Source organism: Mirounga angustirostris, unplaced genomic scaffold (assembly GCF_029215605.1).
Source record: "Mirounga angustirostris isolate CCGP_5_RB_7025 unplaced genomic scaffold, mMirAng1.0.hap1 SCAF_2, whole genome shotgun sequence".
NCBI lineage: Eukaryota > Metazoa > Chordata > Mammalia > Carnivora > Phocidae > Mirounga > Mirounga angustirostris.
This window is the reverse complement of record NW_026991710.1, coordinates 75593727-75617337: the sequence shown is the minus strand read 5'-3', so window position 1 is coordinate 75617337 and position 23611 is coordinate 75593727. Positions and strand designations below refer to the sequence as shown.

General features: G+C 32.6%; 1 protein-coding gene across 1 annotated transcript in view; it reads right to left on the bottom strand.

Annotated features, from left to right (window-relative positions):
- GRID2 (glutamate ionotropic receptor delta type subunit 2) overlaps positions 1-23611 on the bottom strand; it is a 1408631-nt gene that overhangs the window by 471298 nt on the left and 913722 nt on the right. Inside the window, exon 8 of the mRNA XM_064584815.1 lies at positions 22391-22510. Within this exon, the coding sequence (XP_064440885.1) occupies positions 22391-22510 (120 nt within the window). The remainder of the gene's footprint in view (positions 1-22390; positions 22511-23611) is intronic.

Sequence of the window (23611 nt, the reverse complement as noted above, 5' to 3'; positions counted from 1 at the left end):
TAAGTCTTCCCACATAAACCAATAAAGAAAACTACAACCTTTAATATCTCATGGGCAATGTCTTAGTTTGGAAAAAAACAATCTATCACCCTCCTCATTCATTCAACTGTGCTTTACTAATGATAATGGCAGATGAAATGTAGATATTTTTAATGCACACCCTAAATTCCTTAGATAATATTAAATATAGCCATTTCAGAGAATTAAGAAAATAACTAGGATCCCAGAAGAGTGATGATATGCAAGTATAAAAGAGCTATTTAGTCTAATTCCCAGTATAAAATTAATTAGGAAACATATGATCATTACATTCACACTTCTTGGTAAAATATGAGGTAAAATGTGTAACTGGATATCTTATTTTCTTCATATGTTTATATACATCTGGATAATCAAAGACTTTGCATAAAAATTAAAAATATAAGTTTTGATGATAAAATATATTTTATTTATTTAATTAGGTCTGCAATTAAACATACTTTGCTAAACTTCTTCACTGAAGTATTATTTGTGCAATATTAAAGTGTAAATTTTTAGAGTGTACTCATTGATAAATTTTCACATATGTATGCATTAATGAAACTACTTTAAAAATTAAGATAATGAACATATTTAAAGGTGTTTTAAAAAGGAATATTGATATCCTCTTTAGGGCACTAGAAAACTAGCTGGTGAGAGGTCAAATACTCTGGGAGATTAGTGCCTAATTATGATTAATATGGAGCTATCTATGTATTTGTGGCAATATCATTAATTGATAATCTAATGACAAATTCTACTCAGTTTTTTTTTTATCTTTTTTTTGAGTATAGTTGACACACAATGTTACATTAGTTTTAGGTGTATAACAGTGATACAACAAGATTATACATTATGCTATGATCATCACGAGTGTAGCTACCATCTATTCCCATACATTGCTATTACAATATATCAACTATATTCATTATACTGTGCCTTTTATTCCCATGACTTGCTCATTCCATAACTGAAAGCCTGTATCTCCCACTCCCCTTCACCCATTTTACCCTTCCCCCACCCCCTTCCTGTCTGGCAACCATCAGTTTGCTCTCTGTATTTTTCAGTCTTATTCTGCTTTTTGTTTGTTTATTCTTTTGTTTTTGTTTTTGTTTCTAGAATCAACTTATGAGTGAAATCATGTGGTATTTGTCTTTTTCTGTCTGACTAATTTCACTTAGCATAATACCCTCTACATGAGTAAAGGTAGTTAAATAATAAAAAATCAGAGCAGAAGTAAATGACATAGATACTAAGAAAAGAAAAAAAAAATCAATAAAACCAAGATCTGGTTCTTTGAAAAGATAAATAAAATTGATAAACCCTTAGCCAGACTCATTAAGAAAAAAAAAGGAAAAGACCTAAGTAAATAAAATTATAAATGAGAGAGGAGAAGTAACAACTGACACCACAGAAATACAAAGAATTAAAAAAGAATACTACAAAAAATTATGTGCCAATGAATTGGAAAACATAAAAGAAATGGATAAAAATCCTAGAAACATACAATATTCCAAAACTGAACCAAGAAGAAATAGAAAATCTGTATACTGTTTACAAGTAAAAAAATTCAATCAGTAATAAAACAAAATTAAAACTACCAAAAAAATAAAAGTCCACAGCCAGATGGATTCACAGGTGAATTCTCCCAAACATTTAGAGAAGAATTAATACATATTCTCAAACTATTCCAAAACATCAAAAAGAAAGGAAAGCTTCCAAATACATTCAATGAGGCCAGCAATCCCCTGATACCAAACCAAACAAAGGCACCACAAAAAAAGAAAACAATAGGCCAATATCCCTGATGAACATAGATGCAAAAAATTCTCAACAAAATATTAGCAAAACAGATACAACAATACATTAAAAAGATCATTTGCCATGATCAAGTGGAATTTATTTCAGGGATGCGAGGATGGTTCAATATTCACAAATCAATCAACATGATACAACACATCAACAAAACAAAGCATAAAATCATATGACCATCCCAACAGATAAAGAAAAAGCATTTGACAAAATTCAGTATCTGTTCATGATAAAAACTCTCAACAAAGGAGGGTTAGAAGGAACATATATCAATATAATAAAGGCGATAAATAAAAAACCCACAGCTAACATCATATCCCATAGTGAAAAACAGGGCTTTTCCTCCAAGATCTAGAATAAGAAAAGGATGTCCACTCTCCCCACTTTTAGTCAAAATAGTACTGGATGTCCTAGCCACAGCAATCAGACAAGAAAAAAAGAGAGACATTCATATTGGAAAGATATTAAACTGTCATTATTTGCAGACAACATAATACTATACATAGAATATCCTAGACTCCACCAAAAAACTACTAGAAGTAATAAATAAATTGAGTAAAGTTTCAGGATACAAAATTAATGCTCAGAAATCAGTAGAATTTTTATACACTAATAATGATATAGTAGAAAGAGAAATTAAAATAACAACACAATTTACAATTGCACCAAAAAGAATAAAATACCTAGGATTAAACTTAACCAATGAGGTGAAAACCTGTACCTTGAAAACTATAGAACATTGATGAAATAAATGGAGGATGACACAAACAAATGGAAAGATATTCCATGTTCATGGATTGTAAGAATTAATATTACTAAAATGTCCAGATTACACAAAGCAATCTACAGATTCAATTCAATCCCTACCAAAATACCAACAGCATTTTTCACAAACCTAGAACAAATAATATTAAAGTTTGTGTGGAACCACGAAAGACCCCAAATAGCCAAAGCAAACTAGGGAAAGAACAAAGCTGGAGGTATCATAGTTCCAGATTTCAAGATATAATACAAAACTGTAGTAATCCAAAGAGTGTGGTACTGGCACTAAAAATAGACAGATTAATGGAACAGAATAGAGAACCCAGAAATAAACCCACAATTATAAGGTCAATTAATCTATGACAAAGGAGGCAAGAATACAATGGGGAAAGGAAAATCTCTTAAACAGTGCTGGGAAAACTGGATGAATACATGTAAAAATATGAAGGACCACCTTTTAACATCATATTTACAGTTTTGAACCTTAATTCTACATGGTGTTAAGTTCTATAAAGCCAACTAACTTGTCTTCCAGGTATCTGTCCCTATCATCATCCATTTTTTTCATTTATTCATACAACATTAATAGAGTGAATACTTACAATCTGAGAATGTAACCAAGCTCAACTTGAAATAAAAAGGTAAAGTAGGCAAAACTTATTTATTGTATTCTTCTCCCTTTAATCCTTTCTCCCTTTCTCTGAAAAGGTATCTTCCCTGGCTCCATTGCCTTAATATTACTCTAGTTAGTGCATCAGCTCTTACTAATATTCTTAACCTAGGTCTTCTTCGTCCAGGAGAGCCCTACTATCCAATTCTTCCTACACCATTTCTACACACTTACAATCTGTTTATAGAAAAGAGAGGACAATAAATAAATCCATGTTCTAGTTGCAGGTTATTTACAGCTTAAAGGGGTAATGCTTCCTTCCTGTTCAGATGATTTTAAAACCTGGAGTCTACATGTGGCACTCCATAATTAGTAGCAAAATATCAGGCACCTTAGTGGATAATTAAAAATATTTTGGGTAAAGATGAACATCATCCTGCTGCTTTTCAAATCTTACCATGAATAAAGGAACCATGCATAAAGCCATACTTGTCTCCCTATAACTTTGAGTCTTTAATTCAAAACATGACCCTGAAATAATATATAACAACATTTCTTTTTGCATGTGGCTGCCATTAAATACATGAAAATATTATTAATGTGCCTTATTTTTTTATGTTAAATATATTTAATCCCTTCATTGGTTTCTGCTGCAACATAGTTTTCTCAATGACTTCAATAAGTTTCATTAGTTTTTTGCATACTCATAATATTATTGTTTCATTTGACCTTGTGGTCAACCAAAATTTTTGGTTAATTTTCATCTAGACTTCTATTAAAAAAATCTTTGCCAATTTTTATCATCAACATTTTTTTTCCCTATTGGAAGGGACAAGTTTGGCCTTTATCTCTGTCCAATTGCTTTTTGTTAGTTGTGCTTTCATTAATAGAGACTTCACTATTTAAAAATTTATCTTTTTAATAAAGGATTACAGGCTTCTATGAGAATAACATTTTTTTCTTAAGTACAGTATTACTATAACTGGGTGTATATATATATATACACATAACATATTTTACAATTCAATAAAATTAAAATATTATTATATTGTTAATCCTTTTCCTAGCAATAAACTTGAGTAATATTATATTTTTTCCTATGCCTTGTTGAAGTAAGAAAAAAATGGGAAATGGAAAATAATAAGTAGATATTACCAGGTAAAGGCACTCACACACCTTGTTATCATTCAAAAAGTATATTTTTATTATGTAATGCAGGAAAGATAAAGGAAAGATTCATAAAATACTTGCAGAATTCAAGACCAGCTTTAACACTAAAAATACAAAATGCTTTAAAATACTTTATAGCACTTTTTTTTAGTAAGTAGTTGATATTAACAGAATTTAAAGATTCATCAAAGATAAAAACAAGAAATACATTCTTAGTTTATTTTTCATACAGTATCATTACATTACATTGAAATGTCTCATTTCAATAATCTCTAAATTATTTTAACCAAGTTAGGACCTCAGACAATCAAAACTATTTTTAATTTGGAATTTAAAAAACTATAAAATAGGGCGCCTGGGTGGCTCAGTTGGTTAAGTGACTGCCTTCGGCTCAGGTCATGATCCTGGGGTCCACTGGATCGAGTCCCGCATCGGGCTCCCTGCTCGGCAGGGAGTCTGCTTCTCCCTCTGACCCTCCCCCCTCTCATGTGCTCTCTCTCATTCTCTCTCTCTCAAATAAATAAATAAAATCTTTAAAAAAATTAAGAAAAATAAAAAAATAAAAAACTATAAAATAACTACAAATATAGAGATTGATAACATACGTACAATGCAAGAAAAAAAAGAAAAAAGCTTATCTTTCCCATTTATCTCAAATAGGTAAAGGTTTTGGGATTGTGGAAAGAACTTATAATGTGGTAGAAAGACAAAATAAAACATTAAACTAGAAGTCTAGTCTTGGTTTTTCTGGCAAACTAAAGACTTTTAGGGAAGCCATTTAATCCACAAAGCACAGGTATTAGATATGTAAGAGAGAGATGTTTCACCAAATGACTGTCGATTTTTCCCTGATTTTGTCATTCCTCAGAAATGTTTGGGAAGGATGAAAAAAATGTGCTTACTTAGAAAAATTTGGGTATGTTTAAGAATGAATAAAATATTCGTATATCTATTTTCAATGTAGACACAGTTATCACAATTATAAGAAACAAAGAAAATATATAGAAAAGTCAATAATCAATTTATCTAATACCAACAGAACAAGTAGGGAAGAAATAACTTCTAGGGGCCTGGGTGGCTCAGTCAGTTAAGCATCTGCCTTTGGCTCAGGTCATGATCCCAGGGTCCCAAGATTGAGCCCCCTGCCCAGCAGAGAGCTTGCTTCTCCCTCTGCCTGCCACTCCCCCTGCTTATGTTCTCTCTCTCTCTCTCACTGACAAATAAAATATTTAAAGAAAAAAAGAAATAACTTCTACGAGCCAGAAACTTTTTGCTTGTTTGTAAGAGACTGAGGACACTAGAATCACAGAAAAAGATGAAATAGAAATTAATATGTGATTTTCAAAATAAATAAAAATCACATGGGATAAGAATCCAGGTCCTGAATTGTAATTGTTTTGTTTGTCCCAAGAATAATTTCCCAGTTTCCAATTTTTTTTGAAAAAGAAAATATCTGTTAATATAATACTTTCTGTATGGGAGATAGAAATATAACCATTTTTTTCACAATCTTAAAAGATATTGTCTCCTATTTAATGAAAGCACACTTATTCAAGTATTATTATTCCAAATGGCACAATCAGATATTCTGAAATGCATTAGCCTGGGACTGAAAGATTTCCATCTCAGTTTGGTATATAGATTCATATCAAACTTGAATGAATCTAAAGAAATTCTCAAGCAAAGCGTTTCAAATACATTTCCATTTAAACCCACGAAACTACTTTTATTCAGGTACTCCAAAGCAATAGAACTTTCTATAGCTTCTGATTAAGAATTACTTGAAAACATTTTCAGTAGTTAAGTACTTTTCTCCTCATGAGCATTAAGTGACTTTCTCAGGATGGTTATAAAATTCAGCTAGATGCATTCATTTTATTAATTAAACATATCAAGGCATAACCTATATTAACCCAAGATATTTTTAGAATTATTGTTTAAAGTGAGATTCATTTCTCACATTTGATTATTGAAAAAAATTTCAGAAATGCTATTTTACTGTTATAATGAAATTCAATAACCCTGATAAAATGTATTTATTGAATATTTTAAAATCAAAGTTCATTGCCAGTAAGTGTAGAGCCCCTTATTGCACTTAAATTACTGTGATTAATAAAAGTGACTCTAATTATCTAAGAATGCCTCCATTTCCAAACATTTATTTTCCATATTGGAAAAAAACTCTAAACAAACTTAGCTTTTTACACAATTTTGAAAGATTATTTATTAAATCCATAAATAATTTACTAGAAAGACATGTAAGGTCCTGGTGAAAATGCTGACAATTTAAAGCAAAACAAAAAAACAAAACCAGTTCTTCAAAATAACATTTGCAGCCTCATCAAGAAGTGGACGTAAGCAGGGTTAAATAGTGTAACTCAAGGAATATGTATCAGCAACATCTAAATTGCATGAACATAGGGGCGTCTGGGTGGCTCAGTTGGAAGCCACTGCCTTCGGCTCAGGTCATGATCCTGGAGTCCCGGGATGGAGTCCCGCATTGGGCTCCCTGCTCAGCAGGGAGCCTGCTTCTCCCTCTGACCCTCCCCCCTCTCATGCTGTCTCTCTTTATCTCATTCTCTCTCTCAAATAAATATTTTAAAAAAATAAATTGCATGAACATAATAATTGATAATACTACTATTAATATGCATCTGAATAATAAGGCTTTGTTTTGGAATAAAAATATTTAACTATCACTCTGAAAAACTGTCCACCTGAATTCTTTTGGGTATGACATTTCAGATTATATATATTTGATGATTTAAGTTCCTATGAAAACTGCAGACCAGAGTAGGAAGAAGACATGGCTTATTTCTGTTAGTTTTTTAAAATTTTTATGACTTCTTCTATCATTTATATACTTTTTAAATGGTTAGTAAAACTTCGGGATTCATCATAACTACTAGTCTCAAAATATAGATAAAAGAATATGGGCATTTGTATTTCAATAAGATCTTATTGATAATATAAAAGTCTTTAACTGTAAATTAGTTTACATTAATTACTTATTCACAAATTTTAAGTAACCAAATTTTCTAGGGAAAAGTAAAAAATATATTAATGTTTAAAATTAAAACAAATAAATTTATCATTTTTAGGAGTTCTTTTTCAGAGTTCTTACTTTCAAACTTTCACCAAAGTAAATCATCTAAAGACATATTTCATGTATTAAAAATAATTTTTGTTATGGCAAGAATTTTGAGGTTTATTATATATATAAAATTGCCATACTGCAAAATTATTTTTGATATTTTTATCCTAATCTAAAATTAGAATGTTTAATAAGCAAGGCTACAGATTAATTCAACATGGTATAGTCCTACTTCAAATAATATAAGATATAAATTGTATATTCTAGTGCCATAGATAGTATCTGGAAATAATTGTTTTGCTGTTTTCAAAAAATAGCTCTTCAGAATGCTTTATGAATGCAAGAGGGTATAGGAACGAATCATGAAATGCTAGGTCTAGAGGACAGACTATTTCAAAGCAGAAGCAAGAAAACTTTCATCCTCAAAGTCTAAATTACTTGTATGCTTCAGAAATTATGTCTCTTCTCTAAATACAGAGAATTAAAAAAAATTAAAACTTCTAAAACTAAACTTTTATTTTTTCTGATCATGAGAGTATTACATGCCCTTTGCAGAAAATCCAGAAAATAAAAGAAAACATAGAAAAGAAAGTAACAATAACTGTAGCCTATAATGCTACTATTTTAAGATTATCAATCTAAATAACTACAAAGAAAATTTTAAATATAAAATATTTAAATACAGAACTCTATAACTAAATCGGAGAGGATAAATATTATCTTTCATTTTTCATAGCTAGAAATAAATTTATTGTATGCATCAACATAGAGTTGCACACATTTTTTTAAAAAGGTACTATTAAAGGGAAAAACTTAATTTTCAGAAATACTTATCATCAGGTAAATAAGGACATGTTTACATTAATTGTTGGTATGGGCTTAAGGTCTCAGTAAAAATATTTTATTTTATTTTATTTTATTTTTTAAGATTTTATTTATTTGAGAGAGAGAGAGAATGAGAGAGAGCACATGAGACGGGGGAGGGTCAGAGGGAGAAGAAGACTCCCTGGTGAGCAGGGAGCCCGAAGCGGGACTCGATCCAGGGACTCCAGGATCATGACCTGAGCCAAAGGCAGTCGCTTAACCAACTGAGCCACCCAGGCGCCCACAGTAAAAATATTTTACATTTGAATATCCTCCCCTCAAAAATCAGGAGTATAATGAGAAACATGGTGTCCATTCACAACCTGTGTTAATAGTCTCCATGCTGTTGGGGATGACGATCAGTTGCCAAATACCACATGCCTGTCTTTAGCACAGTCGATATATATATATTGCTTTTAGCACCCATATCATTGGTTTCTGCTCTTTGGAAATGCAACAAATTGCATTACTTGTTTTTATTGCAATATATCGTCTTTTTGTCAAGGAGGAAACCTGGGAGGAAACATATTCAAATTGATAGCAGAGACTTAAAAGGGGGCAATAGTTCACACATCCAGCCAATCCAAAGTCTCAAAAAAGTTTTTATTAATAATGTAGTTTCTATTCCAAAGAAATGAAGAAATATCAATCCCCATTTTCCAAACACTGTAGAACAAATTAATTTGGACTGAAGTCTTAATGGTGTCTGACTAGCTTTAGTGTATCAGGTGTCCTGGCCATGAAGGAAAATAAAATTACTGGGGAGGGAGGTGGGGAGGGAAGACAGGAAGGAGGCAATGCAATAAGCAGTCACCAAAAGCCATGATTACAATTTCAATTATTCATCACTGATATCAACATAATATTCATTAGTTTGAATGAAGGTCCCCAAACAAATGAGTTATGAAGGCTCTATTAGCAAATTTGGTAAGATTATGTGCCCACATTATTTAAATTTTTATAATCATTCCAATATATAAAACCCAATTCCTGTTAAAGGAGAATTTATAATCCCCTGAAGTCAAGACAGATCTGAGGGAATAAGAGATATTTAATCAAATATTTTAACAGACTACAGAGAAATTCAGAGGTGAGAGAAAGCAAATAATTTGAGGTGTAATGACAAACATGTGGGATTATACTTTAACTGAACCTACCATACCATCAGTCACTCTACTACAAATTAGTCTGTTGTGAATTTTCTGATATAGGTGGACAAATGACTCATACTGTGTGATCTCATCTTGTCACTGTTTGCCCTTTCATGCAACCTCTTTGAAATAATTCTTTGATATCTGCCACTTAAAGTTTAATCACAGCAATGAGACCCTGGAAAAAGAGTACATATATGAACAAATGTTTCTCAATTCTATGTATTCCTCATTTAGATTGCATTAATGATTTTTGTTTGGGTAGTGGGTCTTGGATATTAATCACCATTTATGGCTGAAAGTAGAATTGAGGTTGTTCAGTGGTTAACCACATTGTGTATTTGAATTTGAGCTGGATTAAAGTTTGATTGTGTGTGTGTGTGTGTGTGCGTGCATGCACACACGCACATGTGTATATATGTGCATATGTGCATGTATGGGTGAGTAAGGCAGATTCCAGTGTGTTTCACTATGGGTATTGTCCCGTAGAGTAGGAAGGAAACTGAACCTTGCCTCCTCTCTATCAGGAATGGTCTTGAACTTTTTTTTTTTTATTTTTATTTTTATTTTTATTAAGATTTTTTATTTATTTATTTGACAGAGAGAAATAGCGAGAGCAGGAACACAAGCAGGGGGAATGGGAGAGGGAGAAGCAGGCTTCTTGCCAAGCAGGGAGCCCGATGTGGGACTCGATCCCAGGACCCTGGGATCATGACCTGAGCCGAAGGCAGACGCTTAACGACTGAGCCACCCAGGCGCCCTGGTCTTGAACTTTTAACTCAGGATGTGGACTAGAGATGAACCATAGATTCTGAGTCTCTTTATGAGCACATACATATCTAAACATTTCCTATGAGTCTGCATGCCAAGAGCAGCTACTTTCCTCAAAATAAGTCCTTTCCTCAAAAGTAGAAAAATAATCCATATCAACCAAACAATCCAGATTTTGTAGTCCTTCCATAAAAGTTCTTGATTTTATTTCCACCAAAACTTGAGACTGGAATTGTACCCTATCAGGAATCTTTGCCCCATGCTGGAAAAGTCAGCATCATCTTGTCCACCAGAAAAGATAGCTCCTGTTCTCTCCAACAGGCAGTAAATGTTGCTGGCCTGAAGCAAGACTCCATCAGAAGCCCTCTCAATCCAGGCAACAGCTAACTCCTCCAGAAATGTCAGACTAACTCTAAATATCATTGGATACAATCATCATTTTCTCTTCTATGTAATAATAGTAGATGAGCTCACTTCAAAGCAGAAACGATCTAGTCCACAGTATTTATTTTTCAAGAGTGCAGAATTCTCCTACCCTTCAGGAAACTGCTGAGGTCAATAATTTTGAGACTCTAACACATTGGAAATTTTATAAGGTACTAGGTGGAAGATCACATTACTTTATGGTGCAAAATATTTTCTTGAAGACACATCAAAATAAAGCTGATGGAACTAAATTTATCATGATTGTATATTATATATAAAGGAAGGTGGGAGAAAAAAAGCTGTTACGTTCACAACATATTGTCAATTCACAGAATTTTCTAGATTCTCTCCATTACATAAAACTTCCAAGATATAAATACATTGTTAGAAATATGACAGTAAATTCGGATGGCAGATTTTCCAATAATGGGCTTAATTATAAAGACTGGGATAGCAGGCTATGTTTGCTACCAGATTCTTCGCTATTAGCTTCCCATCAAACTGTATATGCTCCCAAGTCTTGATTAACAGACTTGTAGAATTTTAGATTCAGAAAGTATAGTAAATGAAACAAAAAGGTTAATGTTTCATGCTATCACTGTGATTGTCATGTATAATGCTCTGTCAATCACACCTAAAATGAAATTACTTTCCCCACCTCACATGGCAATTTCTTGCCAGAATAGTAACTCGACTGTATTTCTTCTATTGGCTTTAAAAATGAATCACATAGATTACTGCCCACTTGCAAATTGACATGATTTTAATTATTCCTCAATATGTAACCTACAAAATAATTTCACATAATCCTTACAACCTTCTTAAGAGATAGATATTATTATTCACATTTTATAGACAAAGATATTGAGACTGGCTAGGTTTAGTGGCCCCAAAAATCACACAGTCAGATTTTCAGCCCAGGTCTGACAGCCAAGGCTATGCACTTTTCCACATTACAACATACCAAAACAGCCTAGTTGTTAGAAAATCTTGACTCACAAATACAAATAATTCCTAATGAGTTTACACTTTTGTGGGTCTTTCCCTTTTGCTCAGAAAAAATTAATCTAACTATTTGCCTGGAATAATCAATCTAGTATTTCCCTATTCTCTATGAATTTCTGAAAATAAATTATACATAATCTTACTTAACCCTTAAAATAATTGATTATATTTTTGGTGGCCAAGTGGCCAACTCTGCTAGGCATTGAGGATACAGTGATGGAAAGGGTATAATCACACATTCATTATCTAATGTGGCAAGTCAACAACTAATTTATGTGCGTATACTTATTATTTTTCATTAGAATAAAAATATGGCTGTTATGTTTATAGATGCAGAGAAGAATCTTACAGATTATCATGTTAGTATGCACATGTATTCATTAGTTCATTCATTAAATACTTAATGAGCATCTACTATATGCATTCATTAAAGGATAGAACAAGAAATAGACATTCTTGTCTCACTGAATTACATTTTAATGGGAAAAACTTACTGTAAAGAAGTAAATGCATTACATTTATGTTTGTGCATATATATATTCTATATACACATATATGAAGATTGGTATATACTTATGTGTATGCATATAATTTCAGTGAGCAAAAAGTGCTATAAGTAAACATAAAGCAAGGTAATAGAAAAGATAAATGCTGTTTTAGATAATGCAGAACCAGAATACAAATTATTGTTGAAGAACACCCGTACAATATTTAATCCTTGCTGTTCGAAGGTAAAATTGTTCTTTCCTCTTCTAAGTACAAGGCAGTAAAATATTTTAGTTTATTAAAAATGGACCAATGACAAAAAGACAAAAATAATACCCTTTTCAAAAACAGTACATTAGGTTTTCCCAAGAATGCAAAACTACAGGTTTTATATTTGTGAATTTAATGTTGGCGAACCTGAGTAAAGATTCTAAACCTATCTGAGAAACAATTATACCTAGGAGCTAAAATATCTCTGCTGTACCATTTTATTTCATCAGCTTACATGAGAAAACAATTTTATGAAGATACTAAGCATTATTATGCAATTAAGATTGGTTGTGAAACCAGTTTCAATCTATTTTTTTTCCTGGCCTTATTTTCCTGTTTGTGATAAAGTTCATAGACATTAGGTCTAGAGTATTAAATTTTAATGCTGGAATTCCTTCTTTGCAATAAAAAGTGAGTAGCATTGGCAAAACCAAGCAAAACAAAGAACACTTCAGACACATAAGCAAAAACAAACAAAGATACAAACAAAAAACCTATTTTGGAGAATTTCTCTTCTAAGGAAAAAAAAAACACAGATTAATCCTTTACATTAAATATTTAATTTAATCTTTACTTTTTTATGTATTCTAATAAGTTTAGTTTAAGGAGATTGGATATGATATTATTAAATTATCTTTCTTCTTGGAAATATTGTATTTTGATGAACAGAAAAAAGAACAAACGTATTTGTGAAGAAAGTTTAAGAATATAGAAAATCTTGATGATTTAAAAATTTGGCTTTGAGGTTTACCTAAGTTTACCTTTAAGGGTACAGAGTCTAACACCTTGAATGTACCATCTACTGAATGAAACACCACCTTACATCAAAGTAAAAGAACATATAAAAAATATCAAAGCAGAAGAGCTCTTTGTTTTGATCAACATCAGTGAAAATTAGATAATCCTTTTCACATTCTCCCCAAATTCAGAAAAATGAAACCTCCACTCTTACAATGCCAAGAGAGCTGCAACTTGTCCAACATTTGGGACTTGGTCAATCTCACATTCAAATCCAAACAGACACAATCCTGCTAGTTTATGAGCGCTGACAGTGCCCCTGCTTGAGGTGATAGGCTTCAGGCATTGGGCACACTTAACCACCAGAGAATAAACACTGACAACTTGACAGGTCATCAATTGGAAAGCCATTCACTCTTTTTGATACATGGAGATACTGGGACTAGAACCTTAATTTTAGACACATCTAAGTGAATCTGTACTGTAATTATTTGCATGGTAAGGTTTTCTCTTGATAGTATCTCTGAAGGCATTGTATATGTGTTAATGTCCATATGAAAGAACTGTCTCATTTATAAATGGAGCTAGCAATCCACAAACTTATTCACAGTACTCTCAAAATTATGTAAGAGGTAGATTTGGAGTTTTATAAATTCAGTAATTATTTGAAATTGTAGTTTGGTAAAAAAGCATTTGTGTTATAACAACAAATAAAAAATTAAAATAATACATAATTTTTTTTAACAACAATGTAAAAGGTGCTATAAACATTATGGTCCCTTTCACATAAAATCTATGTAATGCCAGTGCACTGGAATATTTCCATCCAATTTGGGAGTTAGAGTAAAGAAACACATAATTACAGGAGTGCTCTAATGTTACTTAAGAATAAAGTAGACATAATTTGAAGTATATGATTCAATGTCAATGGAATACAAGACACATTATATGGAGTTTGAATTCAGAGCAGGGTGAAGCAACTACATTGATCTTGGAACTATATTGATCTTGGAAGGCTAAATGAAGCCCACTTCTGTCACCCTCACACCATGACTTTTTGAGCATCTGGAACCCATCCAACCTTTTGAATCATGAACTTAGATGTCTCTCTCCTCAAACACAACTTCCTGGCTCTGAAGTTCTTTCATTTAATGCAAATCAAAAAGAGGCTCTTCAGACTTACTGAGGGCTCTGTTCTCTCAAGCCACACTTTCTGCCTATTGTTGAGATTCCTCCTGTTTTCATTACCATACATGTCCAAGTGAGATTTCGTGATTTGCCACTTCAGCCATTACCCTGTCAATAAATATCCTCTCACCGCCTCATTTTACTGCTATCAAAAACAACAAACAGGGCGCCTGGGTGGCTCAGTTGGTTAAGAGATTGCCTTCGGCTCAGGTCATGATCCTGGAGTCCCTGGATCAAGTCCTGCATCGGAGTCCCTGGATCAAGTCCTGCATCGGGCTCCCTGCTCGGCAGGGAGTCTGCTTCTCCCTCTCCCACTCCCCGTTTGTGTTCCCTCTCTCGCTGTGTCTTTCTCTGTCAAATAAATAAATAAAATCTTTAAAAAAAAAAAAAAAACAACAAACAAAACAAAAGCGATTTGATGAAATCTCAATCTTACATTAATTCAAATGCATTCTGTCCACCAAATGCTGTTGGACAAAAATATATAACCATGTAGATTAATGATGCAATGAAATTTGAAGAGCCAAAAGCCAACAACACCACCTGGCAATTCTTCCATGTTTCCTAACTAGCCCTCTCCTCTGTTTGCTACAGCAGCTATTTCAAAATGTATTCACCTTTAAACGTCCAACCTCATTATCTCTAATATTTTCTGCTACATTTTCCCTCTTAGCATATTATCTCACCTCCCACTTTTCCAAGAAAAGTTAATATATTTCTTAATAATAGCCTTAACTTTTTGATACTACCCATGAAGACTTGCTTGCATTTACACCATTCTTTCCTTACCCCTCCCTCCATGATTCTGGAAAACGATGTTCTCCATGCCTAAGATTAAGCACTCCATCCAAATGGATCCAATCCCCTCTTTTTCTCCCAGACCTCTATCAATAATCACCTTTCTTTCCTTTATCTTCTTTCTCGTCTTCTCTACTGGCTCAATCTGAGCATTTGAACATACTCAAGTTTCTTACATTCTGAAAGTTTGCCCCCTCAATTTCATGAAGCCATTTAATGGCCACTCTTATAGCCAAATGGTGGGTTAATACAATATTTATGCTTGTGTTTACTTCTTTTACTCGCAACCTTCCTTTTTACTTTCTGATTTGTTGGTTTTTCAACATACAGCATAACAATTCCATTGACATTTCCTTCATAAATGACAATTAATTGCAACATTTTTTGAGGTACCAGGCAAGTTCTGGATGTGTCACATCACTAACTCATTTATGAGTCATGACACCCCTGAGGTCACGTGGTTTTAAGTAACACAAAAATTTGAATAGCCTGACATTACTAGCCTTTCTAACCCATTTGCCTTATTGCCTCTTCTTAGTTACTAATGAACCTTGAGTTCCTAATTTCAATACTCTCTTTAGCCTTTATACTACTGCTTTTCTGCTACATTGCTGACCACCCCCCTACTTCTTGAAATAAACTCTTTCTTCTTAGCTGCTATTATAATAGGAATATTGTAATTATCATCCTTGTGCATACATACCTAATTATTAAATTGGGATAAATATTTTTGTAAAACAGGGGATAGGCTTTAGGAAAATTAGTCATAGCACTACATAAGATAGTTTATACAAAAGATATTGGAAGAGGGGCACCTGGGTGGCTCATTCAGTTAGGCATCTACCTTCAGCTTAGGTCATGATCCTGAGATCGTGGTGGGATTGAGCCCCGCATGTCATACATCTCATCGGGCTTCCTGTTCATCAGGGAGTCTGCTTCTCCCTCTGCCTGCCCCAACTTGTGCTTTCTCTCAAAATAAATAAATAAAATCTTTTTAAAAAAAGATACTGGAAGAAAGAAGAAACCTGGTACAAAATTATTACACCTAAACTTGGTGGTAATTATTGGGATTAGAGTGGAAGGAAAAAACATAAGGGAACTAAGTAACGCCTGCACAAAGAGCTTTTATTTGTATTTGTATAAGCCCTATCTGCAAATGAAATCATTTCCCTCTATATACCTTAATATGTACAGAAGTCTTTTTTTTCTTTTTTCAAAATAAGGAATGTTATATACTAATCCTGATTTCACAATTTTAATAAGGCTAGAAAAAGTTTTCCCATATTTGACAAGTAATTAACAAAAATGCCAAAGAAAGATATATTACTTTTTGCTATAAAACCATGAGTATTTTCATTTTCTGAATCTTCAGTTATAATTATACTAAAATTACTTTATGAATCTATGTTAATTATGTTATATATTTTGTTTTCATCTGACTCTAGATAAATGTAGCTAGTTCTTATCACTAAATATATATGATTGAAGGAAGACTTTTCCCCAACAGTTTTGACAACACTGAAGCTAGACCTAGTGCAATGATATTGTCAATATGCTGAAAAATGAAAACTAGTAATTTAATTTTCTGTGTCTAGGGGAAATACACTTACAGAAGATGAAATAAAGACATTTTCAGATAAACAAAAACTCGGAAATTTGACCACAAGAAAACCACCAACAAAGGAAATTTTAAGAGTTATACCTCAGGCAGAAGAAAAGAAATTGGAGATACAGATACAGGAAGGAGAGTAGAGCAAAGAAAGTGGAAAATATATGGATAGGTGTAAATAAATATTATTGCACAAAATAGTATTGGTAATGGAATAAAAAAGATAACATTTAAAAACATGACAAAAATAATCTACAATTTGAGACTTAGGTACATTGACTAAATGGAATGAAAATGTTCTATGTATGCTTGGTATCTGAAAGGAGGACAAAGATATTGATTACATGTTGATAAATTATGTTGTAAATTCTAGCAGAACTATTAAATAAGTAGAAACAGAATACATAATTTGTAAATTAGTAGAGGAGAAAAGAGGAAAGTAAATATATATATATGTAAGTAAATATGAAAGTATACACACACACACACACACACTATCCAAAAGAAGGTAAGAAAAGAGAATAAAGGTACCTAGAATAGGCAAGACAAATAGAATTTGCAAAAAGGTAGAATGTACAAAATAGTAGACTTAAATGTAAAAGTATTAGTAAATACATTTCATAAAATACATGAAATGCTTTAGTTTTTAGGAATGAAAGCCAAATTAGTGTCAAATAATTAATTATATACTTTTAATAAGAATTATGTGCAGAACAAAAGGATGTAGAAAAGTTGAAAGTAAAAGGATAGTAAAAATAAATGCCATCCAAATAGTAATTGAAAGAAAGTTGGTTTAGCTCTATTAATAACAGACAAGATATTTTTTTTAGGGAAGAAAGCATTATTAGAAGTAGAAGTCTTGGGGCACCTAGGTGGCTCAGTCTGCCTTTGGATCAGGTCATGATTCCAGGGTCCTGGGATCGAGCCCCTCACTGGGCTCCCTGCTCTGCAAGAAGCCTGCTTCTCCCTCTCCCACTCCTCCTGCTTATGTTCCCTCTCTCGCTGTGTCTCTCTCTGTCAAATAAATAAATAAATAAATCTTTGAAAAAAAAAAGAAGTAGAAGTCTTTATAATAATAATTTTTAAAGTATTAATTACCAAGAAAAATATTCAAAACTGAAAATAAGTTCAGATATTGAAATGTTTCAGATATTTTAAAAGATATTAACAATTTTATGCCAATACATATAAAAAATAAAAAGATCATAACAATAAAACTTCTTGAGTTGATGAGAATTAGAAAACATGACTTTTTTTTTTTTTATTTATCATGGAAAGTAGAATTTGTTGTTAAAAAAAATCCCAGAAAGAAAATTCTAGGCCTATTTAGGTTGACTGACCAAACTCTCAGAGAAGAAATTCTTCTAATTTTGTATAACTCATAAAGAATAGAAAAAGAGAAAACCCTCTCCACCCCATTTTATGAGGGCAATATAACCTTAGTATCAAAATCCATGTGATACATCAAATCAATAAGAGAAAGGATAAAACTGTATGATCATTTCAATGCAGAAAAAGCATTTGACAAAGTACAACATCTATTCATGATAAAAACTCTCAATAAAGTACATTTAGAGGGAACATACCTCAACATAGTAAAGGAATATATGGAAAATCCACAGCTAATACTAAACCTGAGAGCTTTTCCTTTATGGTCAGGAATAAGACAAGCATGTGCACTCTCACCACCGTTACTTAGCATACTAGGAAGCCCTAGCCATAGCAATCAGACACCAAAAATAAATAAAAGTCAACCAAATCAGCAAGAAGAAGTAAAACTCTAACTATTTGCAGATGACATGATACTCTATAGAGAAATCCAAAGGATTCCACCAAAAAAACCTGCTAGAACTGATACGTGAATTCAGTGAAGTCTCAGGATAAAAAAATCAATGTACAGAAATCTGTTGCATTTCTATACACCAATAATGAAGCAGCAGAAAGAGAAATTCAGGAATCAATCCCATTTACAACTGCACCAAAAATAGTAAGATACCCAGGAATAAACCTAACCAAAAAGGTGAAAGACCTGTACTCTGAAAACTATAAAACACCGATGAAAGAAATTGAAGATGACACAAAGAAATGGAAAAACATTCCATGCTCATGGATTGGAAGAATAAATATTGTTAAAATGTCTATACCACCCAAAACAATCTACACATTTAATTCAATTCCTATCAAAATACCAACAACAGCATTTTTCACAGAGCGAGAACAAACAATCCTAAAATTTGCATGGAATCACAAAAGACCATGAACAGTCAAAGCAGTCTTGAAAAAGAAAAGCAAAGCTGGATGCATCACAATTCCAGACTTCAAGTTATAAAGCTGGAGTGATCAAAACAGTATGGTATTGGCACAAAATAGACATATAGATCAGTGAAACAGAAAAGAAAACTCAGAAATGTAACCCACAACTATTGCTCAATTAATCTTCAACAATGCCAGAAACAATATCCAACGGGAAAAAGACAGTCTCTTCAACAAATGATGTTAGAAAAACTGGACAGCAACATGCAAAAGAATGGAACTGGATCACTTTCTTACACCATACACAAAAATAAATTCAAAATGGATTAAAGAGTTAAATGTGAGACCTGAAACCATTAAAATCTGAGAGGAGAACACAGGCTGTAACCTCTTTGACACTGGCTGTAGCAACTTCTTTCTAGTTATGTCTTCTGAGGCAAGGGAAACAAAAGCAAAAATAAACTATTGGGACTTCATCAAAGTAAAAATCTCCTGCACAGTGAAGGAAACAATCAAGAAAACAAAAAGGCAACCTATGAAATGGGAGAAGATATTTGCAAATGATATATCTGATAACGGGTTAGTATCCAAAATATACAAAGAACTTCTAAAACTCAACACCCCAAAAATGAATAATCCAATTAATACATAGGCAGAAGACATGAGTAGACATTTTCCCAAAGAACACATACAAATGGCTAACACACACGAAAAGATGTTCAACATCTTATCATCAGGGAAATACAAATAAAAACTACAATGAGATATCACCTCACAACTGTGAGAATGGCTAAAATCAACAACACAAGAAACAACAGGTGCTGGAGAGGATGTGGAGAAAGGGAAACCCTTCCACACTATTGGTGGGAATGAAAACTGGTACAGCCACTCTGGAAAACAGTATGGAGACTCCTCAAGACGTTAAAAATAGAACTATCCTATAATCCAACAATTATACTACTAGGTATTTACCCAAAGGATACAAAAATACTAATTTGAAGGGGCAGAAGCACCATGATGTTTATAACAGCATTGTCTACAATAGCCAAATTATGGAAAGAGCCCAAATATACATTGACTGATGACTGGATAAAGAAGATGTGGTGTATATATGCAATGGAATATTACTCAGCCATAAAAAATAATGAAATCTTGCCATTTGCAGTGACATGGATGGAGCTAGAGAGTATTATGCTAAGCAAAATAAGTCAGTCAGAGAATGACAAATACCATACGATTTCATTCATATGTGGAATTTAAAAAATGAAATGGATGAACATGGGGGAAAAGAGATAGGCAAACTATAAAACAGGGTCTTAACTACAGAGAACAAACTGAGGATTGCTGGAGGCAAGGTGGGGGTCATGGGCTAAATGGGTGATGGGTATTAAGGAGGGCACTTGTGATGAGCACTGGGTGTTATATGTAAGTGATGAATCAGTAAATTCTACTCCTGAAACCAGTATTTCACTGTAAACTAACCCCTCCTGCCCACCTCTCCTCCAGTAACCCTCAGTTTGTTGACTATAGTTAAGAGTCTGTGAAACTTAATGCAATTTAAATAAAAACTTATATGTATATATAATATATATATATTTGTAACTCCTAGAATCAATTATAAAAAAAAGACAACCCAAAAGAATATGTCCAAAGGACTTGAGTGGGCAATTAATTCCAAAAGAAGTCTGAAGTGTCAAAAAGTACAAGAAAATATACAGAACATTTTTATAATCAGGGAAATTAAAATTGAAACCATGAAGATATATCATTATATACCCAATAACTTAATAAGAATGTTGAAGTCTAATGAAACCAAAATTTGGTGAGAACACAGGGCAATGAGAACTCGTTACACTGTTGGTGGTATGAAAATTAGTAAATCTCTACAAAAATGGGTTTGAGGTGATAGGGTGAAGTTTCAAGATATGCTTTCTTATATTAATTAATTCTATTCCTGGATACCAAACCCACAGAAATATATTCACAAGTTCAAGAGTATATATTTAAGATATGTCCAAGAATGTTCATAACAGCTTTGCTTATAATGGTCTAAAAATGGAAACAGACCACAATGGATTGTCTCACATTCGTTTGGTAAAAACAATACAGTAATACATGGAAATAAACTACAACTACATGTAAGGACAAGAACAAATAACACAAACAGAATGTTGAACATAAGAAGCAAGAAAAAAGAATATATGAAATACTGAGTCCATTCATAAACTGAAATTTTGGCAAAACTCAATTATGTTATTTAAGGATACACATAGTGATAAAATTATACTTAAAATGTAAAGAAATGAATATCATAAAATTCAGACTAATGGTTAAGCTACTGAGAAAGGAGGCCAGCGATGTATCAGGGAGAAGTATGTGGGGGTGATTAAGATGCTTGATATGTTATATTTCTTGGCTGTAGTAGTGGTTGTTTCCTTTAAAGTAATTCACTAAACTATCCTTGTGTTTTATAGAGTTTTTATATATCTCCTTTGTTTCGCTGTAAAACAATAATTAAAAAAACATTACGGTAGCTTCCACTTCTCTCTAGCATAAATTTACCAGGAAGTTTTTACTGTGGATTAGAATAACTCCTAACTTTGTCATATCTAAGTTTCTCTGCATCCTACTCTCAGCACTGGAGAGAAACACCTACTGAAGAACCTCTTATTCTCAATGCAGCCACCTTTATACAGTTAGAAATTAACAGCTGTGAGCTCTGGATGTACACTCAATTATCTTAGGTTTTTTCCTACCAAAAATACATACATAAACACGACAAATCCAAACTATAGAAAATTCATTTCTGCAGGGGTTTTTATTTTCTCTTTGAGAAAGTTAGTGAACCAGTAGTTCATAAAATATCCTTTATCAGCACTCATATTCTTACATGTGATTTGTAGTATAGAATAAGAGCTCATTTCCTGCAAACCATTTTCTACCTATTACATGACACATAGAATTTGAACTCGTGTTAATGTCACAGTTTAGAGTAGACTTTTCCTCTTTCTATATGAAATGTATCAAAGCTCTTATTCTGATTTTGAGCCTGTTACAAGTTAAAAACCAAGCAGTTATGCATTGTATAAATGTTAAATTCACTACTTTATACAAATTATTATTATAATGAATGGAAGATGATGCTAGTTCCCTAGATCACTTTTTTTCCTTTAAATTATTCTAAGGCATAAATAGAATTTATTGCTTAATACTTCTGAGAAGTACTTAAGGTCATTTAAATGCCTAATTCTCCCCTCCCCATTCTCTTTCAAAATACAATACGGGCTTTAATGCATACTGGGATCATATGACATGGAGAAAAATCAAACATAGGAAAAAACACGTATCAATGTGTCTGGTCTTACCTTGCGAACACCTCGGCCAAGCTCTTCTCCATAGTTGGTTCCAAGAATTTCAAAGTGGACATTGGGATTTCCTCCATTCTCTCCAAATTCTAGTTCTCCAGTCAACCCACTGACTCCACCCTAAAGTAAAGATATCAATGTAAGATTTCAGAAGAAGTAAAATAACAATAATAATAACAACAATAACAATAATAATGAGAAGTGGGCGAGAAGGAGAAAAAGAAGTTCTAGGAATACTATTTCCATCAACAAAATAAATATGATATCAAGCATGTAATTATTAACAGGCTATTGTACACATAATAAATAGGAGAGCAATTGAAAGTTGACCTTGAGAATAACTTAATCCAATCTCATCCACTTTACAAACAAGGGAATTTATACTCAAAGAGTCAAATGACTACTAAAATGACACCATGGTAGAGCTGAGACTAAACTGCAGGCTAGGATTTTTGCCACCATATCTTATGAAATGCATAGTTCCATTAGTCAGAAAACAAGATGCTTCTGGAGAGCATAAAATCTACTCTGGAGACAAGTTTTGAAAATATTCTTTCTCTAGCACAATTCTAATTTGATTTAAAATTATATCTGGGAATCTTAAAAGCCATGGTTTCTAACTTATTGGAGATTTATTTTTTCCTTCTTCTTTAAAAATCTTTTCCAAATTAAAAAAAAATTAAAAAGCTAAATTAGGCTTGAAATCTGTTTTTGCTGTTAAATAGTAATGCTGGCTGTTGAGATTCATTGGGAATTTCCAAACTTCATCTTTCATTCAACATGACAGATGTTCATTTCCCAACAGATGGCAATGTAGGTCATACTTCTCTCTCTCTTGTTTACCACTCCTTTCTCAGTTTAGTTGATCAGCCTTCACCTTATTTAGGATTTTACAAATTAAAATCATATTCCAAATCACTTCTATACTAAAGCATTTTAACTTGGAATTTCAGCCTGATAATCACACTTATTTGGAAAAGTTATCTCCATTTGTAAATTGCTTCAATTATCACCTCTATGATGTTGATACCCAACTATATCTCATTTTGCCATATCCTCTAATTCAACTTCTAGGCTTTTTTGGCAGGTTTTATGCTGTTTGCTATATCTTCTACTTCATCTGTGTTTGGTAGCCCATCATATGACTCTATGTTCATAACAGATATTCAATAAAACCATTGCTTAATCATTAATTTCAATATTTATTTCATTTTTGCAATA